The 20,418-nt window shown below is 39.7% G+C and overlaps 1 protein-coding gene and 1 long non-coding RNA gene across 2 annotated transcripts in view; both read left to right on the top strand.

Annotated features, from left to right (window-relative positions):
- Positions 1–3,505: 3,505 nt before the first annotated feature.
- LOC107550339 (serine/arginine-rich splicing factor 6-like) lies at positions 3,506–7,023 on the top strand. The gene is made up of 5 exons (XM_016231611.1): positions 3,506–3,783; positions 5,077–5,198; positions 5,587–5,789; positions 5,913–5,984; positions 6,070–7,023. The coding sequence occupies exons 1-5, from the start codon at positions 3,570–3,572 to the stop codon at positions 6,485–6,487; spliced, it is 1,029 nt and encodes a 342-aa protein (XP_016087097.1). The 5' UTR covers positions 3,506–3,569; the 3' UTR covers positions 6,488–7,023.
- Positions 7,024–18,964: 11,941 nt separating this feature from the next.
- Positions 18,965–20,418, top strand: part of LOC107550333 (uncharacterized) — a 1,886-nt gene continuing 432 nt past the window's right edge. The window contains exons 1-2 of the long non-coding RNA XR_001604651.1: positions 18,965–19,017; positions 19,969–20,037. This is a non-coding gene — a long non-coding RNA (uncharacterized lncRNA). The remainder of the gene's footprint in view (positions 19,018–19,968; positions 20,038–20,418) is intronic.

The raw sequence follows: 20,418 nt of genomic DNA on the forward strand, positions 1-20,418 counted from the left end.
AGCTACAGCATTAAAAGACCCTTCAGTGGCCTGCTGCTAACCACCACAGTGTGGAGGAAGGGCTCTTAATACTCCACAATTGGGAGAACGAGTGGCTAACAAGTCAATGATTAGCTAGTGTGGGCTACATCTGTGCAGATAGATTCCCTCTTCAACCCTAAACAATCTGTGTGACCATTCAGCTCTGCATTGCTGTCTGTTTGGACCGTAATACGTAAATGTGGCCCAAACATTCATGCATTTGCTGCACAGCTGATGCTCTCTCTTGTCCTCTCTTCAGCTGTACAGTATCTGTTTATCTCTGTCTTTTCGAACGAGGGCTTTGGCTCTGTTTCTCAAGTGCAGGCTCAAGAGGCGAGATCAAAGCCGCAGTGGGTGTGCTGCAGGGATGAAAGGCTTTGTTCTCACCAGTGAAAGAGACGAGAAGGCTTGGCCAGTGGAATCACTGCCATGTCGCATTTTGTTATGCAGCATGCTGCCAATATTCTGATGTGTACTGAGATGTGATTATATGGACTGGTATGCATTTAAAGGGAACAACTCTTCTCATCTTCTGAAAAAGCACATATTGTCCAGTACTTTGGGACAGTATTTTCATGGTCTTGGTCTTGTCCAGTCACTACAGATACATTTTATGGTCTGTGCTGACTGGTGTATATGATTGGCTCTGAATCGTCCTCTTTTTGACTCAGACACGACCTACTCAGAATGAGCTTGTCTCAACTACAACACTGTTAACAAGTGCTGGTTGGAGTGCCACAACACTGAGCGTCGCTGAGCTGCCTGTCAACTACTGTGTGCCTTTGAGGAGTTTTGAGGATTCTCTTGTTAGTCTGGTCATGTGGTCGCCGTGATTTTGCCAAGTAAGGGTGTTTTCACACCTGTAGATCGATTGCTTTGTTCCGAAACAGGGATTCAAATGATTACAATGTTGCTTTTTATTCTTGGTGCGGTTCGCTTCACACAGCAAAGTTTCTAAACAGACCAAATTTGTTAATACAAGTCACGCGCGAGTAAACTGTTCTCTCATTGCTCAAAGTTCCACGGTTTATTTTCCGGGATTCCACTGAGCTGTCACAGCTGTCATCTGTCAGAATGGAACAATATCAGCTTTGCGGGCTTATTGTTGGGTTTTTTGTAGCTGTCGTTAATAATAATTTATCATTTTGAGCAGGAGTCCAGGATTGATTGGGAAAACATTTTTAAAATGCACATACTACAAAGAAGAGCAATAAGACGGCATTATAAAACAAAAAAGTGCGCTTTAATTTTTGAATGGCAAAGACGTGCTCTCCCACAGACATTCACAGGTTCATTTTGAGGTATTAGCAAAACAACAAAGCTAATGCTTTTCACGGAACTTACGTAATTAGCCATTATACATTGGGATATAGCCTGGTTCGTTGGTCCGTTGGATCGGATTGCTTTCTCACTACAACCGAACCGCACCAGAGTTCGTTTTCAATCGAGCCGAGACCACCTCGTTCAGGCGATCTCGGACCGATTGTTTTGGCGCGGATCCGAGTGCGATTGCCGTGTTCACATATGCCCAAACGAACCGTGCTAAGGGAGGAAACTCGCCAGGTTCCGAAACAACAGGCCATGTGTGAAAACACCCTAAGACATGTTCCTGGATCAACATCTTTTGATGATCCTGAATCAACATTATGGTCCAAAAATACAGACTTAACCCAATCCCTACCCCTAAACCTAACCCTACCCACAATTTATTCCTAAAATCAGTGGGAAATGACAGCTGATTGACAAGGGTGTAGAAGCACCTAATCCTGATTGTAAGTCTAAAACTGACATTTCCTGAAAAGTTATCTCTCAGTTCTGATTGGTTGATTGGAATGATGTTCCAGGATCAACAAGGATGTTGATCAGGAACATGTTGTACTTGGTGAAATCACGCTCACCATGGTCATGTGGTGTGTTCAAGTCCTTCTGGCAAGGTCTTATTTACGAGAATTTACGAAATCTCTATGGTCGGAGCAATGCAATACCAAAAATTAAGCAAGATCAACTCTACTTCTTCAAAAATAATGAATAAAGAAAGTGCACTGGGAGTGTCTTTGCTTTTTTATACTTTTATTTCTTTTATGAAGGTGCTGCAAATTCAGTCATTATGTTCCATCATAATTGTACGATACTATCAAATTTTGTAATGTGACTTAGCTAGTTTTATTGTAAATGAAAAATGAATAATATCCTGTAAATAATAATTTCAGCAAATGTACCATCAAAACAGATGCTGCGTTTATTGTATTCTGCATATTTTCTCGTTCACACTTTTTGTAAGCTTTATATTCATCTGACATCTTTTTTTTCAACATGACTTGAACACATGAACCAATAGTGTCATACAGCCAGTTTGTAAAGTTTGGGCCATTTTTGCAGCTTATTAAGGCCAAGAAATGCCAACTTTGACATGAAGAGACTGTTTGGCATGTAAACCGACAAACCTGAGATTGTTTTGCTTTTCTTTTTAGAAGGCATTGAGGGGCTGGATTATCAAAAGTGCAAGAATACAAAAAATACAAAATAATTACACAGCAGAATTTCTGCTTGTATACATAGTTTCATCGCCGCTAAATGCAAAATAAAACTCTGAGTAACTTTTAAAGATTTACATTTTGCTTTATTCAAAGCACTTCACTGTGCATTCAAGGCATAGATTTATCAGTACATGTGTTCCTTGTCAAACATGACCTTGGCATTGCAAGCCATGCTGTACACTTGTAAATATGTTTTTTTTTTTCAACATGACTTGAACACATGAACCAATAGTGTCATACAGCCAGTTTGTAAAGTTTGGGCCATTTTTGCAGCTTATTAAGGCCAAGAAATGCCAACTTTGACATGAAGAGACTGTTTGGCATGTAAACCGACAAACCTGAGATTGTTTTGCTTTTCTTTTTAGAAGGCATTGAGGGGCTGGATTATCAAAAGTGCAAGAATACAAAAAATACAAAATAATTACACAGCAGAATTTCTGCTTGTATACATAGTTTCATCGCCGCTAAATGCAAAATAAAACTCTGAGTAACTTTTAAAGATTTACATTTTGCTTTATTCAAAGCACTTCACTGTGCATTCAAGGCATAGATTTATCAGTACATGTGTTCCTTGTCAAACATGACCTTGGCATTGCAAGCCATGCTGTACACTGTAAAAGTAAAAATGTGCAGTTTGACTTTTAAAAACAGCTTTTGTTGGTGTAACTCCATTAGGTTGATTCAGTCACACCGAATAATACTTTTGACTTCAACAGAACCAGTGTATTTAGATGTTTCCACATGAATACATGTTAGGTTATGTAATAAAACATTTTTTTTACACCAGCTGAGTCCCAGAAGATAATTAATGGCGATTTGAAATATGTGTACTTCTAGCACAACAAAAGATTATTAAAACATGATGATTTATTGTACTTTACAGACTTTTTTTTACATTACTAAAAAGTGCACATTTTAAAAGTATGTTTTCCTTAAATGTGTGGCTTCCAGAACCCGTTCTCTATTGTACAGCGCCTGCGCCGTCGTAGAGGACGGATCTGCGTGTCATTTATGCAATGCTGGAGATCTTTGGTAAATACATTTGTGCTTACTCTCAGGTACGGGTTCGTGGAGTTTGAGGACACCCGTGACGCAGACGACGCCGTGTACGAGCTGAACGGTAAAGATCTGTGCGGGGAGCGTGTGATCGTAGAGCACGCGAGAGGACCGCGGCGGGACCGGGATGGATATGGTGGGGGTTATGGGGGCGGCGGCGGCGGGCGCAGTAAGTACAGTCTCCTTCATCTCAACTAACATTTTCTCCTTTTTTCCCCCCCCTCCCTCAGGCACGAAGAAAAAGTGGAGGTGAATAATATGTTTTGTTTTTTTTTTACAGTGGACTGTCCTCTCAGTAGCACCTGCATCCAGTGACTAACTACATTTCTCTGTTAAGGTCTGCAGTAGCTGTGGTCCGGACGGAAGGCTGATGGGATCTAATGTTCTTTAATGAAATTGGTCCTGAGATGTGACCTTGTTAAATGGGAATCCCTCAAAAGATGCCTCTGCTTTTGTAGTTTTGGCCCGTTTTAAACGCCAAGGGTCTTGAGAATGTGCAGTATAACTTGAGCACTCTTCAAAAGCCAGGGAGAGTGACTAAAGATGTTTACATGTCAGGTTGTGGGCTGTTTCCACGCTTTATTAGCCGATAGATTTAGTAATCAGTTGATGTTTTCTGAAGCCTCGCTGGCATGTAAACAGTATGACGTGTGACGATGCGATTTTGTGTTTACATCTGAATTCAACATTAACAAAAGTCCTTGATGTTTCAATTTAAAAGAGTCCGGTGCGGGCTGAGTCCGAGTCCGTTGAGGCTAAGATGACTGCCTGTCCCGTTTGGCCTGGGCTTTCACCTTACAATGTGTGTGTGACCTTTGCCCTTTGACCCTTGGCTGACCTAACCGGAAGCCATGATGACAGCTGCCTTTTGCCAATAGACCAGGGTGATGGTGAGGAAACCCATTGGTTTTTATGTTGAACGAAATATTGGTCAAACAAATTTATGTAGCTACCCGCTAGTTTATCATTTAACTTTTTCTTTATTAAAAAGAGCAATGGGCTTCCCTTGCTATGTGTCTTGTGCTGTCTCTGTTCTGTCAGTAGACAGGTAACATGTCAGCATCTAATGCAAGTAGTCCTGGTTACTTTTTATTTTTGTATTTTTCTTTTTCTTTTCCCTTCTGTTTGTTTTCATGAGGGTATTGTGTACTCGTTTGCTGTCTTTATAATTGGGGCTCACGTTAAAACCTGTCGCTGGAGCGGTATCCACGTTCGGAGCATTGCTGTTCTTGAGCTGTTGGGTGAAGACCAGCAATGCAACCTTTGACCCCTTCGGAGGGACTGATTGTTGCTGAAGTCTTATGTTTATTTGGGTGTGATTATTCAGTGGGGTGGGATAGGAAGACTGCATTTTCTAATGCCTGAACATCATGCTTTATGCAGATGTCTGAAGAGGTTGCCTTGTGCGCTTTCTGGATTGCGTCTAATTCTGTACTGATTGTCTCTTGGCTTTTGTCTGAAGGCAGTAGTGGTTATAGCAGCAGGAGCCATAGCAGAAGAGACAAATATGGACCTCCGGTTCGCACGGAGTACCGACTGATAGTGGAGAACCTGTCCAGTCGCTGCAGCTGGCAGGATCTCAAGGTGAGCCCGTTTTCAAAGGTGTCCCGAAGTAAAAGACTGTTCTTTTTAGACTTGATTGAATTGATGTTGCTTGAAGGGATAGTTCATCTTCAGTTGCTGGTCCCCATTGACTTCAGTAGTATGGCCCCCCCAATGGGGGGTCAATGGGGAGCAGCAACTGAAGGTGAACTATCCCTTTAAGTGGCTGATTAAATCCCAGTGCAATTTTCTGCTGGACTTTTGAGCTTTTCGCGGCCACTGAATCATAGTTCCATGTGTGCTTTGTGACCGCAAAAAAATTAGGATATTGAAAGTGCAATTAAATGAGAATGGATTGTAGTCTCCATTTATATTGCATAATGCAGTTTGGGAAACCTTTTGTATCTTTAGTTGTTTTTCTTGACCGTAGGACTTCATGCGTCAAGCTGGAGAGGTGACCTATGCTGACGCCCACAAAGAACGGACCAATGAGGGTGTCGTCGAGTTTCGCTCCTACTCTGATATGAAGAGAGCTTTGGACAAGTTGGATGGCACCGATATCAACGGAAGAAAAATACGTCTCGTGGAGGACAAGCCGAGACGACGTCGCTCCTACTCTGGGAGCAGGTCAAGGTCAGGCCTTCAGTTCTTAGCTTGATCTCACTTGGTCTTTGCACACACGTCTCTGTTTCTTTCTTTTTCTTTTAATGTCTTTGGTTTCTGTAGGTCATTTGAATTGGACATTTTGTTTTCTAGGTCTCGCAGCAGACGGCGTTCTCGCAGCAGGAGCCGCAGGAGTTCACAAAGCCGGTCCAGGTCCAGATCTCGGTAGGATGCCACTTTTTTTTGTGTGTGTGGTTAAAATGTGACTCTGAGTGCTTTTCTAACTAGCTTGTGTCCGTTTTTTTTACAGGTCAAGGTCCCGCAGCAAGCACCGCTCTCGTTCCAGGTCTAGGAGAAAGTCTCACTCGAAGTCCCCGACAAAGTCCCGCTCCAGGAAGTCAAAGTCTCGTTCCCGCTCACGTACGCAGAAGTCACGCAGTCGCTCCACCAGCCACAAATCCCGCTCTCGCTCCAAGAGCCGCTCCAAAACCAAGTCGGAGAGGGATTCCAGGAGCCGCTCTAAGGAGAAGTCGGTCAGTAAGAAGTCCCGAAGCCGCTCTGCTTCTCTAAGGGAGAATGGAAATGGAGAGCGAGCCACGTCCACTTCCCGTTCACCGTCCCCTGAAGAGAACCGCCATCAGTCGGAGTCGCCCGGCAAGCGGTCTGCATCTCACTCTCCTTCACGTTCAAAGTCTCGTTCTCGCTCTCGGTCTGCCTCTCAAGACTAGTATCTCGCCGATTGCTTTGCACAGCAGGAATGCGTCATGCACAGATCAGCGTTAATCGATCATTCACAGCCTATGAACATTCACCAAATGCTTGACGAGGCTGCAGCCCAGTGTAATATTGATTACTGTGCTGTTTTCAACATTGCATGAAAACAATTGCATACCAGAGGTCGAGGTCCCCCCCCCCCCACACACACACATCAGACGTGTCAAATTAGAATTAGTTTTCCTTTTTGTCATTAGTTATAATGTTTTGTGCTTGTGTAAGCGTCGCTCAGGCCATTGGTTGTAGTTGATTGCTTTGGTATGGGGCGTCTTTAAAAGGCTCTGTGTTTTTGCTTTTAGTGTGAGGTTCAAGGAGGCTGTAGCAAGTTATAACCTAAATTCGATAGAATGCCTACCTATTTTTGCAGCTGGCTTTTTGTAGTAAACAAGATGTGGTAGTTACATCTATCTATTGGCTTCATCTCTCTGTCGTCTCCACCAGTAAGCTGGTGTGTGGTGGGCGTTCTGGCGCACTATGGCTGCCGTCGCATCCTCCAGGTGGATGCTGCACACTGCTGGTGGACGAGGAGACAATGTAAAGCGCTTTGAGTGCCTAGAAAAGCGCTATATAAATGTAATGAAGAATTATTATTATTAGTTGAGTGGTTGGCTATGAAAATGCTTCCTCGCTGTATAGTCTGTCATTCCGGTCTCTTGCTGATATTTTTCCTGGAAGCTTTTTGTTTCTGTTAGTGCTTTGGATCATCCTGATTTGTCTTTGATTTCTAGTTCCTTTTTTGTTTTTTTACAAAAAGTTTAATACATCACTTGCAGTGTGATTGATCTGTTTTTTAAATGGGTTTTTGAATATTTAAGTGTTTTAGTTAAATAAACATTGAATTGGTTTTCAGTGTTGATGCTGTTTTCTTTCCCGAAATATGAGTAGATAAAGACCATATATGAAGACTGCTGCTGCTTTCCCCTCACATTCAGCTCTGTATATTGTGCTCCAGCAGAAGCATCTTTCCTCTCTGCTGCCCCTCTGGAGACCACGGTGTTTGAGAATCCGGAGTCCATCAATCATTATAATGCAGGTAGATGCTTAAAGTATTCAATCTTTAGTACAGCCTTCGATTTGATTACCCTTCTATAGCCTGTTGAGCTGAAACATTGTGTCCCTGTGCTTCAGAGCTTTCATCGTTAGCAATTGAACTGATTTGTCTAAACGTCCTTATGCACTCCTTAAGCCTAGAATTATTTACACTGGTTGTTGCTGGAATATTTGAGCAAAATAAAATGGTTTGAAATTGCAACAATTTACAATATTAACTCCAGTGAGAAACTGAAACAATTGGCAGCATGACGGCAAAATGGTAGAAGCAAACAAGACTGTTCTGTTGGACGGTACTTTTTAATTTCCTCCTTCAAAATCAGATTTTGTTGTGTTCTCCCTCGTTTGAAATGTTTATTTTACGGTGTCCTTATTACAAAAAGTCAATATAGTCCAGATGATGTGTGGCAAAAAAAAAACACTTTTTCATAAAAGCATGAAAGTTGGTACACTTGTATAGTTTGTGGCCCTGACCATTGTCAGAAATGGAGCCATTGCAAAAACACCTCGTGGTTACCATGGCAACCATTTTACTTTCCGCCATAACCAAATGACGTATTTTGTCATATCTCCTGAACCAAACATGACAACACCGAAAAGGTGAGGTCTACCCCTATGTGTTGATGCTCAAGGATTACAATGATAGCATATCCAACAACACAAACTGTTCAGGTGAAGAGTTAATGATGAAATCAGCAATGTGAGAAGGAAATCACTTACAATGGTCCATATTGTGGTTGTTAATTGTCTCTTTATTTGATAATTATCTAATACCTTATTCGATAATACAATAAAAGATTGTTTTCAAGAATAAAATCATATATTTCATAGATATATAAAAATATGGTCTCCAGGTAAGTGTATATTTCCTTACCTCTCAGGCAGAGTCAGGTAGGCGGTATATGTTTCCAATACATTCTTGTTCTCTCAACAAGCTCTAACATCAAATGCAGACAGTAACCAGAGGCGGACAAAGTACTCAACTCTTACTTGAGTGAAAGTACAGATACTGCTGGTCAAATATTATTCCATTACAAGTAAAAGTTGTAAAGACAGATTTTTACTTAAGTAAAAGTACAGAAGTACTTACTTTTAAATACAGAAGTCCTAAGAGAACAGTATACTTTTTTTTTTGTCTTTTTTTTTTTTTCTGGTTTTCCCGACTTAAAATTTTCTTTCTTTGCTAACAAAAGTTGTTCTCTAAGTTACAAAACTGCGCTAACAGGTGGCACTATAGACCTGAATATAACTGATGGGGTGTTGTTTACTGTATATCCACTTTACTGTACATATTTGGGACAGAATAAGGACCTTCATGATCGCTATAATTTGTGCAGTATTGATCATTACTGACATTTAATTAATTAATAAAGCAACACCGCAAACACAGGCGGAGCGCCTTCAGAAGGACGCAGAGAACTATTCTAAAATCTTTTAGAGCTGCTTAGATTCAACTCACTTTATTTTCCTTTTATTTGAAATAAAATTATATAGGATTTGTAGTTTTTAGTAGTCATAGAGGATATGCTGTGACTGATATCATGTGCGTTACAAGCTTGGGATGCTGTTTGAAAAGTGTGTGTGTGTACCTGTTTTTCTATCCTGGTGGGGACTTAAACCTGAATACACACCGACTCGTGGGGACTCGTGTCACGGTGGGGACCTAAATTGTGGTCCCCACGGGTCCAAAAGCTTATAAATCATACAGAATTATATTTTTTGAAAATCTAAAAATGCACAAAGTCTCCTGTGAGGGGTAGGTTTAGGGGTAGGGTTGGTGTAGGGCAATAGAATATACGGTCTATTGGCTTCATCTCTCTGTCGTCTCCACCAGTAAGCTGGTGTGTGGTGGGCGTTCTGGCGCACTATGGCTGCCGTCGCATCCTCCAGGTGGATGCTGCACACTGCTGGTGGACGAGGAGACAATGTAAAGCGCTTTGAGTGCCTAGAAAAGCGCTATATAAATGTAATGAAGAATTATTATTATTAGTTGAGTGGTTGGCTATGAAAATGCTTCCTCGCTGTATAGTCTGTCATTCCGGTCTCTTGCTGATATTTTTCCTGGAAGCTTTTTGTTTCTGTTAGTGCTTTGGATCATCCTGATTTGTCTTTGATTTCTAGTTCCTTTTTTGTTTTTTTACAAAAAGTTTAATACATCACTTGCAGTGTGATTGATCTGTTTTTTAAATGGGTTTTTGAATATTTAAGTGTTTTAGTTAAATAAACATTGAATTGGTTTTCAGTGTTGATGCTGTTTTCTTTCCCGAAATATGAGTAGATAAAGACCATATATGAAGACTGCTGCTGCTTTCCCCTCACATTCAGCTCTGTATATTGTGCTCCAGCAGAAGCATCTTTCCTCTCTGCTGCCCCTCTGGAGACCACGGTGTTTGAGAATCCGGAGTCCATCAATCATTATAATGCAGGTAGATGCTTAAGTATTCAATCTTTAGTACAGCCTTCGATTTGATTACCCTTCTATAGCCTGTTGAGCTGAAACATTGTGTCCCTGTGCTTCAGAGCTTTCATCGTTAGCAATTGAACTGATTTGTCTAAACGTCCTTATGCACTCCTTAAGCCTAGAATTATTTACACTGGTTGTTGCTGGAATATTTGAGCAAAATAAAATGGTTTGAAATTGCAACAATTTACAATATTAACTCCAGTGAGAAACGGAAACTATTGGCAGCATGACGGCAAAATGGTAGAAGCAAACAAGACTGTTCTGTTGGACGGTACTTTTTAATTTCCTCCTTCAAAATCAGATTTTGTTGTGTTCTCCCTCGTTTGAAATGTTTATTTTACGGTGTCCTTATTACAAAAAGTCAATATAGTCCAGATGATGTGTGGCAAAAAAAAAACACTTTTTCATAAAAGCATGAAAGTTGGTACACTTGTATAGTTTGTGGCCCTGACCCTTGTCAGAAATGGAGCCATTGCAAAAACACCTCGTGGTTACCATGGCAACCATTTTACTTTCCGCCATAACCAAATGATGTATTTTGTCATATCTCCTGAACCAAACATGACAACACCGAAAAGGTGAGGTCTACCCCTATGTGTTGATGCTCAAGGATTACAATGATAGCATATCCAACAACACAAACTGTTCAGGTGAAGAGTTAATGATGAAATCAGCAATGTGAGAAGGAAATCACTTACAATGGTCCATATTGTGGTTGTTAATTGTCTCTTTATTTGATAATTATATAATACCTTATTCGATAATACAATAAAAGATTGTTTTCAAGAATAAAATCATATATTTCATAGATATATAAAAATATGGTCTCAGGTAAGTGTATATTTCCTTACCTCTCAGGCAGAGTCAGGTAGGCGGTATATGTTTCCAATACATTCTTGTTCTCTCAACAAGCTCTAACATCAAATGCAGACAGTAACCAGAGGCGGACAAAGTACTCAACTCTTACTTGAGTGAAAGTACAGATACTGCTGGTCAAATATTCCATTACAAGTAAAAGTTGTAAAGACAGATTTTTACTTAAGTAAAAGTACAGAAGTACTTACTTTTAAATACAGAAGTCCTAAGAGAACAGTATACTTTTTTTTTTTGTCTTTTTTTTTTTTTTCTGGTTATCACGACTTAAAATTTTCTTTCTTTGCTAACAAAAGTTGTTCTCTAAGTTACAAAACTGCGCTAACAGGTGGCACTATAGACCTGAATATAACTGATGGGGTGTTGTTTACTGTATATCCACTTTACTGTACATATTTGGGACAGAATAAGGACCTTCATGATCGCTATAATTTGTGCAGTATTGATCATTACTGACATTTAATTAATTAATAAAGCAACACCGCAAACACAGGCGGAGCGCCTTCAGAAGGACGCAGAGAACTATTCTAAAATCTTTTAGAGCTGCTTAGATTCAACTCACTTTATTTTCCTTTTATTTGAAATAAAATTATATAGGATTTGTAGTTTTTAGTAGTCATAGAGGATATGCTGTGACTGATATCATGTGCGTTACAAGCTTGGGATGCTGTTTGAAAAGTGTGTGTGTGTACCTGTTTTTCTATCCTGGTGGGGACTTAAACCTGAATACACACCGACTCGTGGGGACTCGTGTCACGGTGGGGACCTAAATTGTGGTCCCCACGGGTCCAAAAGCTTATAAATCATACAGAATTATATTTTTTGAAAATCTAAAAATGCACAAAGTCTCCTGTGAGGGGTAGGTTTAGGGGTAGGGTTGGTGTAGGGCAATAGAATATACGGTCTGTACAGTATAAAAACCATTACGCCTATGGAGAGTCCCCACAAGTATAGCAAACCAGACATTTGTGTGTGTGTGTGTGGTTTCCACAAAGAAATGTAGAAAATACAAAAGATTACAACACCGTAGAACATCACTTAAATTAGCCTATAGGCTACACTTTACATATATAAATCACATTTCTTATTTTTTTGTTAATCATTAAATGTATATTGATAAGGAAAATATGCACATTACAAATATGTCGTTGAAGCGCTTCCTAGATAAACACAACATCCCCGCTTATTAGCTAGCAATCATGTAGGCCTACTTCAAAGATGCACAAATAAAGATGGAGGTGCAAACAGAATACAGTGACTTTAATACGCAGTTTATGACGCGGAACAATATGCGGTGGTGAAACTGTGATGAGTCACGCATCTAGCAAGAACTTAACGATAGACAAAATTATCATATTGATTCAAGCATTTAACATTTATGAATTAATGAAATGTTTAGCGATCATGAAGGTCCTTATTCTGTTCCAAATATGTACAGTAAAGTGGATATACAGTAAACCACACCCCATCAGTTATATTCAGGTCTATAGTGCCACCTGTTAGTGCAGTTTTGTAACTTAGAGAATAACTTATGTCGAGATAATTAAGTCGTTATCGCAACAAAACAAGAAAGAAAAAATAATTATAATCCATGGCCTCTTAGGACTTCCGTATTTAAAAGTAAATGTCCTTTATGTCAATGCACTGTTTTATTGTACATAATACTTGCAATATTTCTGAAGCAACTTCAGAATACATTACACCTACTGAATACACTGACTAGCTTGCAGTATCTTTGAAATAAAGAGCTTTTAGAATGTTAAAAACCTATCGGGAAAAAAAACAAAACATAAATATTTAACAGCCCTACCCAGCCCCACAAAAGCAGGATGGTAGTGATCTCACACAGTTCTGACAGTGTGTGCACACATCTATGTGTATCCATTCATCCACATTTGAACAGAGTGGACAGTGAATCCTGTAAATACAGAGTGATAAGGAAGAAACAAAATCAAACCTGCTTTAAAACCCAGCAACACAACTGTAGCTGTACAACTTTACAACAGCAACACTGCTTTAACAAAGAAGCAAAACGGCAAGACTTATTTGACATCAAATCAAAAATTTTAAATGCTGTCTAATCACTCTCGCTGTACTTTGATGTCACACACAGAGTGGTCTGCAGTGCTGCTTCAGTCAAACATTATTAGGAGTCGCACAACAGTTCTTCTGTGGCTTTATAGGTAATATTTTCACGTACACAATTTAGCAAAATCAGGAAATATTGTGTCTTATATATATACCACAATATTAACTTCTTATTATTGAATTGTTGTAAATATCACATTTGCAGCTGGTCAGTGTTCAAAAAATGCTGGGAAATCTCTTCATGTAGCCCTACAAGGGTGATAAACTGTCTGAAAAAAAGAAAGTAAAGTTTTAGAGAAGAAAAAAATCACCCTCTGACTTTCAAAGCTGCTACATAGTAACGACTTTCTACTTCGAGGACCTTGATAGAAATGTAGTGGAGTGGAAAATACAATATTAGTCTTTCAAATGTAGTGAAGTTAAAGTCATAAGATCCCAGAAAAAATAATACTCAAGTAAAGTACCGATACTCAAAAAGTGTACTTAGTTACTGTCCGCCTCTGACGGCAACGCTATCAGATGAACAGTTAATAGTGACTTCATGAGAAAGATTACAATGAAATCGCAGTATCTCAGAAGATGCAGATTGAAATTTCAAACATATTTAATGTAAACTTAATTTACAATCACTCTCTGGGGCCAGTGTTGTATATTATGTTAGTGTCCACAAGGGGGAGGCCAGAGTCCTGAACGCTGGCAGGTGAACTGCTATTATTTGGTGTAAAGAAAGGGTGGAATGATATTTATGTGTCGGGTGCAGTGCGGGTTGGATGGTGACAGGTAGACAATCGCGCTGCCACTGATCGACAGCTGTAGTGATTATATTAAAGGGAGCACTCTTTGCTCCTTTCTTTAATCTATTCACAATTTGAATAAAAGTTTGAATAAATTAGTTTTGTCTACCTCATGTAGGAGATTTAATGAGGGAGTGGTTCGGGTTGCAGTTTTTGTGTCAAAGGGGTGGGGTATGAGATTACATTAGTGTTGCTGTCGGATAACGTGTCAGGTGTTCTGTTAATTACTGCAGGTCTGGGAAGATCATTCCGCTAGCCAGGAACTGAATGGAAATGTTCTGGTAAGTGATTTTGTGCCTCTCTGTGGTGGTACCATGAGGCGTCGCTTACTTACAGATCTCAGACTTCTGGAGGGGATGTAGATTCGTAGTAGTGAGTGGAAGTAGCAGGGTGCTGAGCCTGTGGCTGTTCTATATGCAAACATCAATGTCTTGAACTTACTGCGAGCCTACAATCATTTGTAGAGGTTTGATTGCGCATGATAGAAGTTCAGCCAGAAGAGTATTGCAATAGTCCAGCCTAGAAATGACAAGGGCCTGGGCAAGAAGTTGTGCAGCATGCTCTGTTCGGAAGGGCCTGATCCTCCTGATGTTGTGCAATGCACACCTGCATGAATGAGCTGTCTTTGCAATATGGTCCTTGAAGATCAGCTGATCATCAAAGAATCATTTTTGATGAACCTAGCTGGATGGTGAAATCATGCTGTACAGTTAAAGTGGCAGGAAAGATGATAAGCTCAGTCTTTGCCAGGTTGAGCTGCAGGAGATGTTCCTTCATCCATGCCGAGATGTTCTCAAGGCAGCCTGAGATCGATGCAGCTACTGTTGGATCATCTGGTTGAAATGAACGATAGAGCTGTGTGTCATCAGCATAGCAATGGTAGGAGAAGCCATGTGCTTGTGTAATGTGTCCCAATGGTGTAGTGTATATGGGGAAGAGGAGGGGTCCAAGAACTGATCCCTGAGGAATCCCTGTGATCTGTTGTTGTTCCTTGGATACCTCTCCTCCCCAGGAAACCCTGAAAGACCTACCAGTGAGATAGGATTCAAACCAGTGGAGTGCAGATCCTGTGATAGACAGGAGAATCTGATGATTTACAGTGTCAAAAGTGGCAGATAGATCCAGCAGAATGAGAACTGATGATTTGCAATCAGCTTTCGCTATCTGCAGGACTATAGTAACCGACAGTAAAGCAATCTAAGTTGAATGACCACTTCTGAAACCTGATTGGTTAATCTTCAGTTGGTTATTCTATGAAAGAATGTATGTGTCTATAAAGGTCTGAACCAAATGGTCCATTCCATTAGAATAACAAAGGATCAGCATTCCTCAGTAACATCTTGTAAATTGCAGGATCTCCAGTGGGTCCTAACAGTATCTGTTGTCTGTAGCCCTTTTGTTTTCAGGTATAAAATTCTATCCCACAGACAGAAGTTTGGGAGAAGCTAAGATTCTTACAAGGGTTAAGATTGTTTGAAGGATGGCATGCTAACATTGCTACTGAAGAACTGCTACACCTTCTTCAATAAATTCATGGTCAAATTTTGGTCAAGCCTACTTCATTTTTTGTATTAGACAAAATCTAGTACATTGGCGAGCCAAGGTTAGAATGGGTAGTACAGTGGGGCAAAAAAGTATTTAGTCAGCCACCAATTGTGCAAGTTCTCCCACTTAAAAAGATGAGAGAGGCCTGTAATTTTCATCATAGGTATAATGTAGAGGAATCGGTGGCACACAGGTAGTAAGATGTAGGTTAAATGTAATAAAGAATCGATCAGAGATGTCTAGAGGTTTTACCAAAATGTTGTCTCTGATTCAATTGTGTTTGTGAGTGAGTGGAAGTCTGCAGTGTAAGGCTTCTACAGATGGGTTGGGTTAACAACATTACAATAGTGAAAGACGACTTCCCTTACTGATCACGTCTCTTGCGCGGCGGGATGTTGGACTCATGAAAAATAATCACACAGTTTGTATTCACCAAAACTGATTTACTGAAGTGAAAAAACACGGACGGAATAGGCATTAGTGCGAGCGCCGCTTGCTGTGAGGCGGGAGCGACGAGCCGGCAGAGGATTGCGCAACCCTTCCTCGAACAGTTATGTTCACGATTTCTGATTTACTTAACGTATACTGTGTGAGGGGAGCTGTGATTGGATCATTCTCAAGTGATCAGCACTGCTGCTGTTGTATCAGTCAGTGGTTAGATCAGCGTAGCAGTCAAAAAACGGGACAAGGGAAGTCACGTATGGGACAAATCAATTAGGCCCAAAATATGGGACGTCACGGCTAATACGGAACGGTTGGTAACCCTAACTGTACAGCATGTGAGTTAAAACGCATTTGAAATGGTTATGTCACTGACTTTTTACCTGGCACAGTTGACTTTCAAATTACCTTTCAAAAAGGAGAGGCTCTCTAAAACTGAAACAATGAGACTGGCTAATACTTCCAGATTATCATGTTTGCCCATTAAAACAACACATTTTTGTGTATTTCCACAATCACAGTTTTTTTTATGTGAAAAACATTATGGATTATTATATTCATAGAGCAAGAATCACGTCAAGAATCTCTGCACCATCGTGAGAGGAATCGACCGACAGGCTTAATTTAGACCAGTCGCTCATGTCAAGATCCTGTGGAAAGCCTTGCAACTAGAGCTGACATGAGACCTAGCTCTGGAAACACCTTTCAGGCGGGACAAGGGATTCTCCAGGCCAGTAAATGGCGATGTCAAAGAAACACTTCATGTGCTGCGTCCCAATTCGCATACTATCCATCTTAAATAGTATTCGAAAATAGAATTATGTCCCAAATCATAGAATGTTGAAAAGAGTATGACAAAGATTCCCGGATGGTCTACTTCTTGAGATTAAAATTCGAAGTGCAGATCGAAGCACATTCTAACAGCTAATATTGCCCACAACACATTGCGCGGCAGAAGAGGATTCGATTAGAACTACAAAACATGCATACAAATTGTTTAAAAACTACAAACATGGCAGATATGCGAGACCAACGGACAGGCAGAGAAAGGGGTTTGAGTGATAAATAATCAATGTCTAACCTGATTAAAAATATTTCTTTATGTATTTCATCTGCAGCAACATTGTGAACTTTTATAATGACACGTTTGGTCATTAACTTATCGGATCTTTTCCACAATTCCAGGTTTCTCAGCAGCGGAAGTCGTCATAGTTGGGTAAACTTGAAGAGCAGTGAATGGGAGAGCACCACAAAAACTATAGTGTTTTCATGACTTTCAATAAAAGGAAAAAAATTGAGAGAGACTGATAACGGCTGTCAGAATGTACCGTCCCTCCCATTGACGGCGCATTAGAAACACCCTCGCATTAGTGTTAACTGTTTATTTTTATTTTTGGTAATTTGATGCAAAGGTGATATAATACAAAGAATAGTGTTATAAATGTATACATTTAAAAAACAAATACAAATATGAAAAACTTTTGAGGATTTACGATGCTGATGAAAAGTGAAAAGTGAGGTCTTGTGAAAAGGGTCCATAGACCCGCGATTGGCAGATCGACGTGCCTCTTCATTTCTCTCCAATACGGTAGGAAACTGAATTAAACGAATTATGACAAGATTATTACAGTGCAGTTTAAACAGTGGCAGAATGCATGTAACTAAGCAACAGAGTGTCGCAGTTATGACGAAGTAGTATGTCCCAAAGCTTGCCTACTATTCTGCTACATACTCAAAAGTATGTACTTTTTCTTCACAAAAAGAGTAATGTTACATAGTTTTAGGGCGTATTTAAGTAGGCGAATTTGGATGCAGCAATGGTTTTCAGTCACGTGATTTTTTTTGTTGCGGATAAAAAAAAATACAAATATGAAAAACTTTTGAGGATTTACGATGCTGATGAAAAGTGAGGTCTTGTGAAAAGGGTCCATAGACCCGCGATTGGCAGATCGACGTGCCTCTTCATTTCTCTCCAATACGGTAGGAAACTGAATTAAACGAATTATGACAAGATTATTACAGTGCAGTTTAAACAGTGGCAGAATGCATGTAACTAAGCAACAGAGTGTCGCAGTTATGACGAAGTAGTATGTCCCAAAGCTTGCCTACTATTCTGCTACATACTCAAAAGTATGTACTTTTTCTTCACAAAAAGAGTAATGTTACATAGTTTTAGGGCGTATTTAAGTAGGCGAATTTGGATGCAGCAATGGTTTTCAGTCACGTGATTTTTTTTGTTGCGGCCGCCATCTTTAGGACCTAACTGAATGCAATTAAATATATATATATATTGTTTTAAAGCATATGCTGTTTGAAAGACTATTTACTTGTTATTATTATTTACCCATTTAATTCTAGTCCAGCATGATTGAAATTTAAAGTGTGTATCATCCTAACTAAAGAGCTATAGTTTACCCACAAATGAAAATAATTCACTCCCTTTATGTCGTCTACACGTGACAAACCTGCTGGTTTTGATTGACCAGCATTCTTCAAAGCATCTTCTTTTGAGTTCTGCAGAAAAACAAAAGTCGGGGGTTCCTTCACTAGTTATCACTGTGCAGAAAAATAACAGTGAATGCCACAATAAAATGCTTGACAAATACACATTCAATAGATCCATAGCTTCCTGCTGGCCAGTTTGTCTCTTCAGTTAAGATTCACCCCAATTGTTGCAGAAAACATTATATTACATATTATAATCATGTTCAGTGCAGACATGACTTTATTTTTTTTCTTTTCTTTTAATATCTTGTCACATTATGTCATTACGTCACTGTTTTTCTTCAATACGATGTCAGGATGCCTCCACCACCTTGGCTTTCTTAATCTCACATAAATCAGAAACTTGAATTTAAACACATTTAAAATGTGCTCATCTTGAAAGAGGTATATTCAAGTTTCTGAACTTGACGATTAAACAAGGCACTTCTATTCGTATACCCTTACGGGGCCACATTAAACGCGATGAAGCCTGCGGTGGCCGTCCTGTCCACCGGCTCTGTGTGTTTCCCGCTCATCAGGCCTGTTCTGGCCTTCCATCAGTCTAAGGTGTGAACAGTCAGTCTGATTATCAGCTGAACCTCAGACTGAGTTAAACCCACTGCGCTTTCTTCTGTGCGTTAATGTCTGGGTTTTTATCAAGAATGCTGGCAAGTTGGCAGTTCTGGGCTCGTGTCACATGTTCAGTGACCAGTACCTGGACAAGGAGGAGAATAGTAAAATAATGGTAAGATATTCAGTTGCTATTGCAAAATGTCACTGTTACTGCTGATGAGAGTGTAGAGTTGGAGGTTTGTTCAGAGTGTGATCAGTAGTTATTGATCACTATTGCTCAAACCACTAACCCTGAACTTTCGCCCATATCCTGCACTGTTGGTGCAGTGAACATGGGTGATTCCTGAAATAATATGTGTTGCTAAGCAAAGCATTGCTAAGAACTTAATTTGGACAACTTTAAAGGTGATTTTCTCAATATTTAGATTTTTTTGCACCCTCAGATTCCAGATTTTCAAATATTGTCCGATCCTAACAAACCATACATCAATGGAACACTTATTTATTCAGCTTTCAGATGATGCATAAATCTCAATTTCAAAAAATGGACTCTTATGACTGGTTTTGTGCTCCAGGGTCACATATGACTCAAGGCTGGAATATGACTTTCGTCCAGAATGATGGCAGATTACCCACAAAGAACACCTTAGAAACACAGCAAAGTGTTAAACACAATCTCTTAAGGGCCAATTACTAAATGTTGCGTTCCAAAGACTTTCATTTCTACGCATACAAATGTGGGAGACAGTAAAACACAAGCTCATGCGAATCTGCCCCGTGAATTGGTATCACGTGTGTGACTAATAGAAGATCAGCGTGGCCTTTTAGCTGAATGAATAGAACGCAAGCTTTAAATCTGCAGGACTGTAGCGTTGCAGTAAAATGAAGTAGATTGCACATTTTTCATTTTGGATGTTTTGTGTGTAGAATTATGTTTTTTAAAAAGACGCCAGAGAGCCTGATGTCATATTAACACTGAAGTTCTGTGTGCTCAAAGTCTAGTGTGACGCGGCTTTAGGACTGTGGTTGTTTTAACACTCACGTTTCCTTCATAAAGTGTAAAAACTGAGTTATTGTTTCAGAATGTAATGTACTCCGATATAATATGATGTGTACGTTCCAGGATGTTGTTTTCCAGTGGCTTACAACTGATAGCATTCCTCTCAACCAGATAGACGCAGAGGACCCAGAGGTGAGCGCTTAGTTACCTGCTTAACCTAGTTCAGACTTCATATCTTTTTATTTTTTTATTATCATTAAAAATTTCGGGCTCGGTTGGTTTTTTATGTTTTGAAAGAAATTCCTTATGGTCACCAAGGCTGCATTTATTTGTACAATAAAAACTGTAATCTTGTGAAATATTATTAAAATTTCAAACAGCTGTTTTCTATGTGAATATATTGTAGAATGAAATTCATTTCTGTGATGCGCAGCTGTATTTTCAGCATCATTCCTCCAGTCTTCAGTGTCACATGATCTTCAGAAATCAGTATAATATTCTGATTTGCTACTCAAGAAACATTTCTGATTATTATCAGTGTTGAAAACAGTTGTGCTGCTCAATATTTTTGTG

The sequence above is a fragment of the Sinocyclocheilus grahami genome, unplaced genomic scaffold (genome assembly GCF_001515645.1).
Source record: "Sinocyclocheilus grahami isolate Dianchi unplaced genomic scaffold, SAMN03320097.WGS_v1.1 scaffold396.1, whole genome shotgun sequence".
NCBI lineage: Eukaryota > Metazoa > Chordata > Actinopteri > Cypriniformes > Cyprinidae > Sinocyclocheilus > Sinocyclocheilus grahami.

Coding starts and splice junctions, on each gene's coding strand:
- LOC107550339 (XM_016231611.1), top strand. CDS start 3,570: ATGCAATGCTGGAGATCTTTGGTAAATACATTTGTGCTTACTCTCAGG. Junction 3,784..5,076: donor GGGCGGCGGCGGCGGGCGCA/GTAAGTACAGTC, acceptor TTTTGTCTGAAG/GCAGTAGTGGTTATAGCAGC. Junction 5,790..5,912: donor TACTCTGGGAGCAGGTCAAG/GTCAGGCCTTCA, acceptor TTTGTTTTCTAG/GTCTCGCAGCAGACGGCGTT.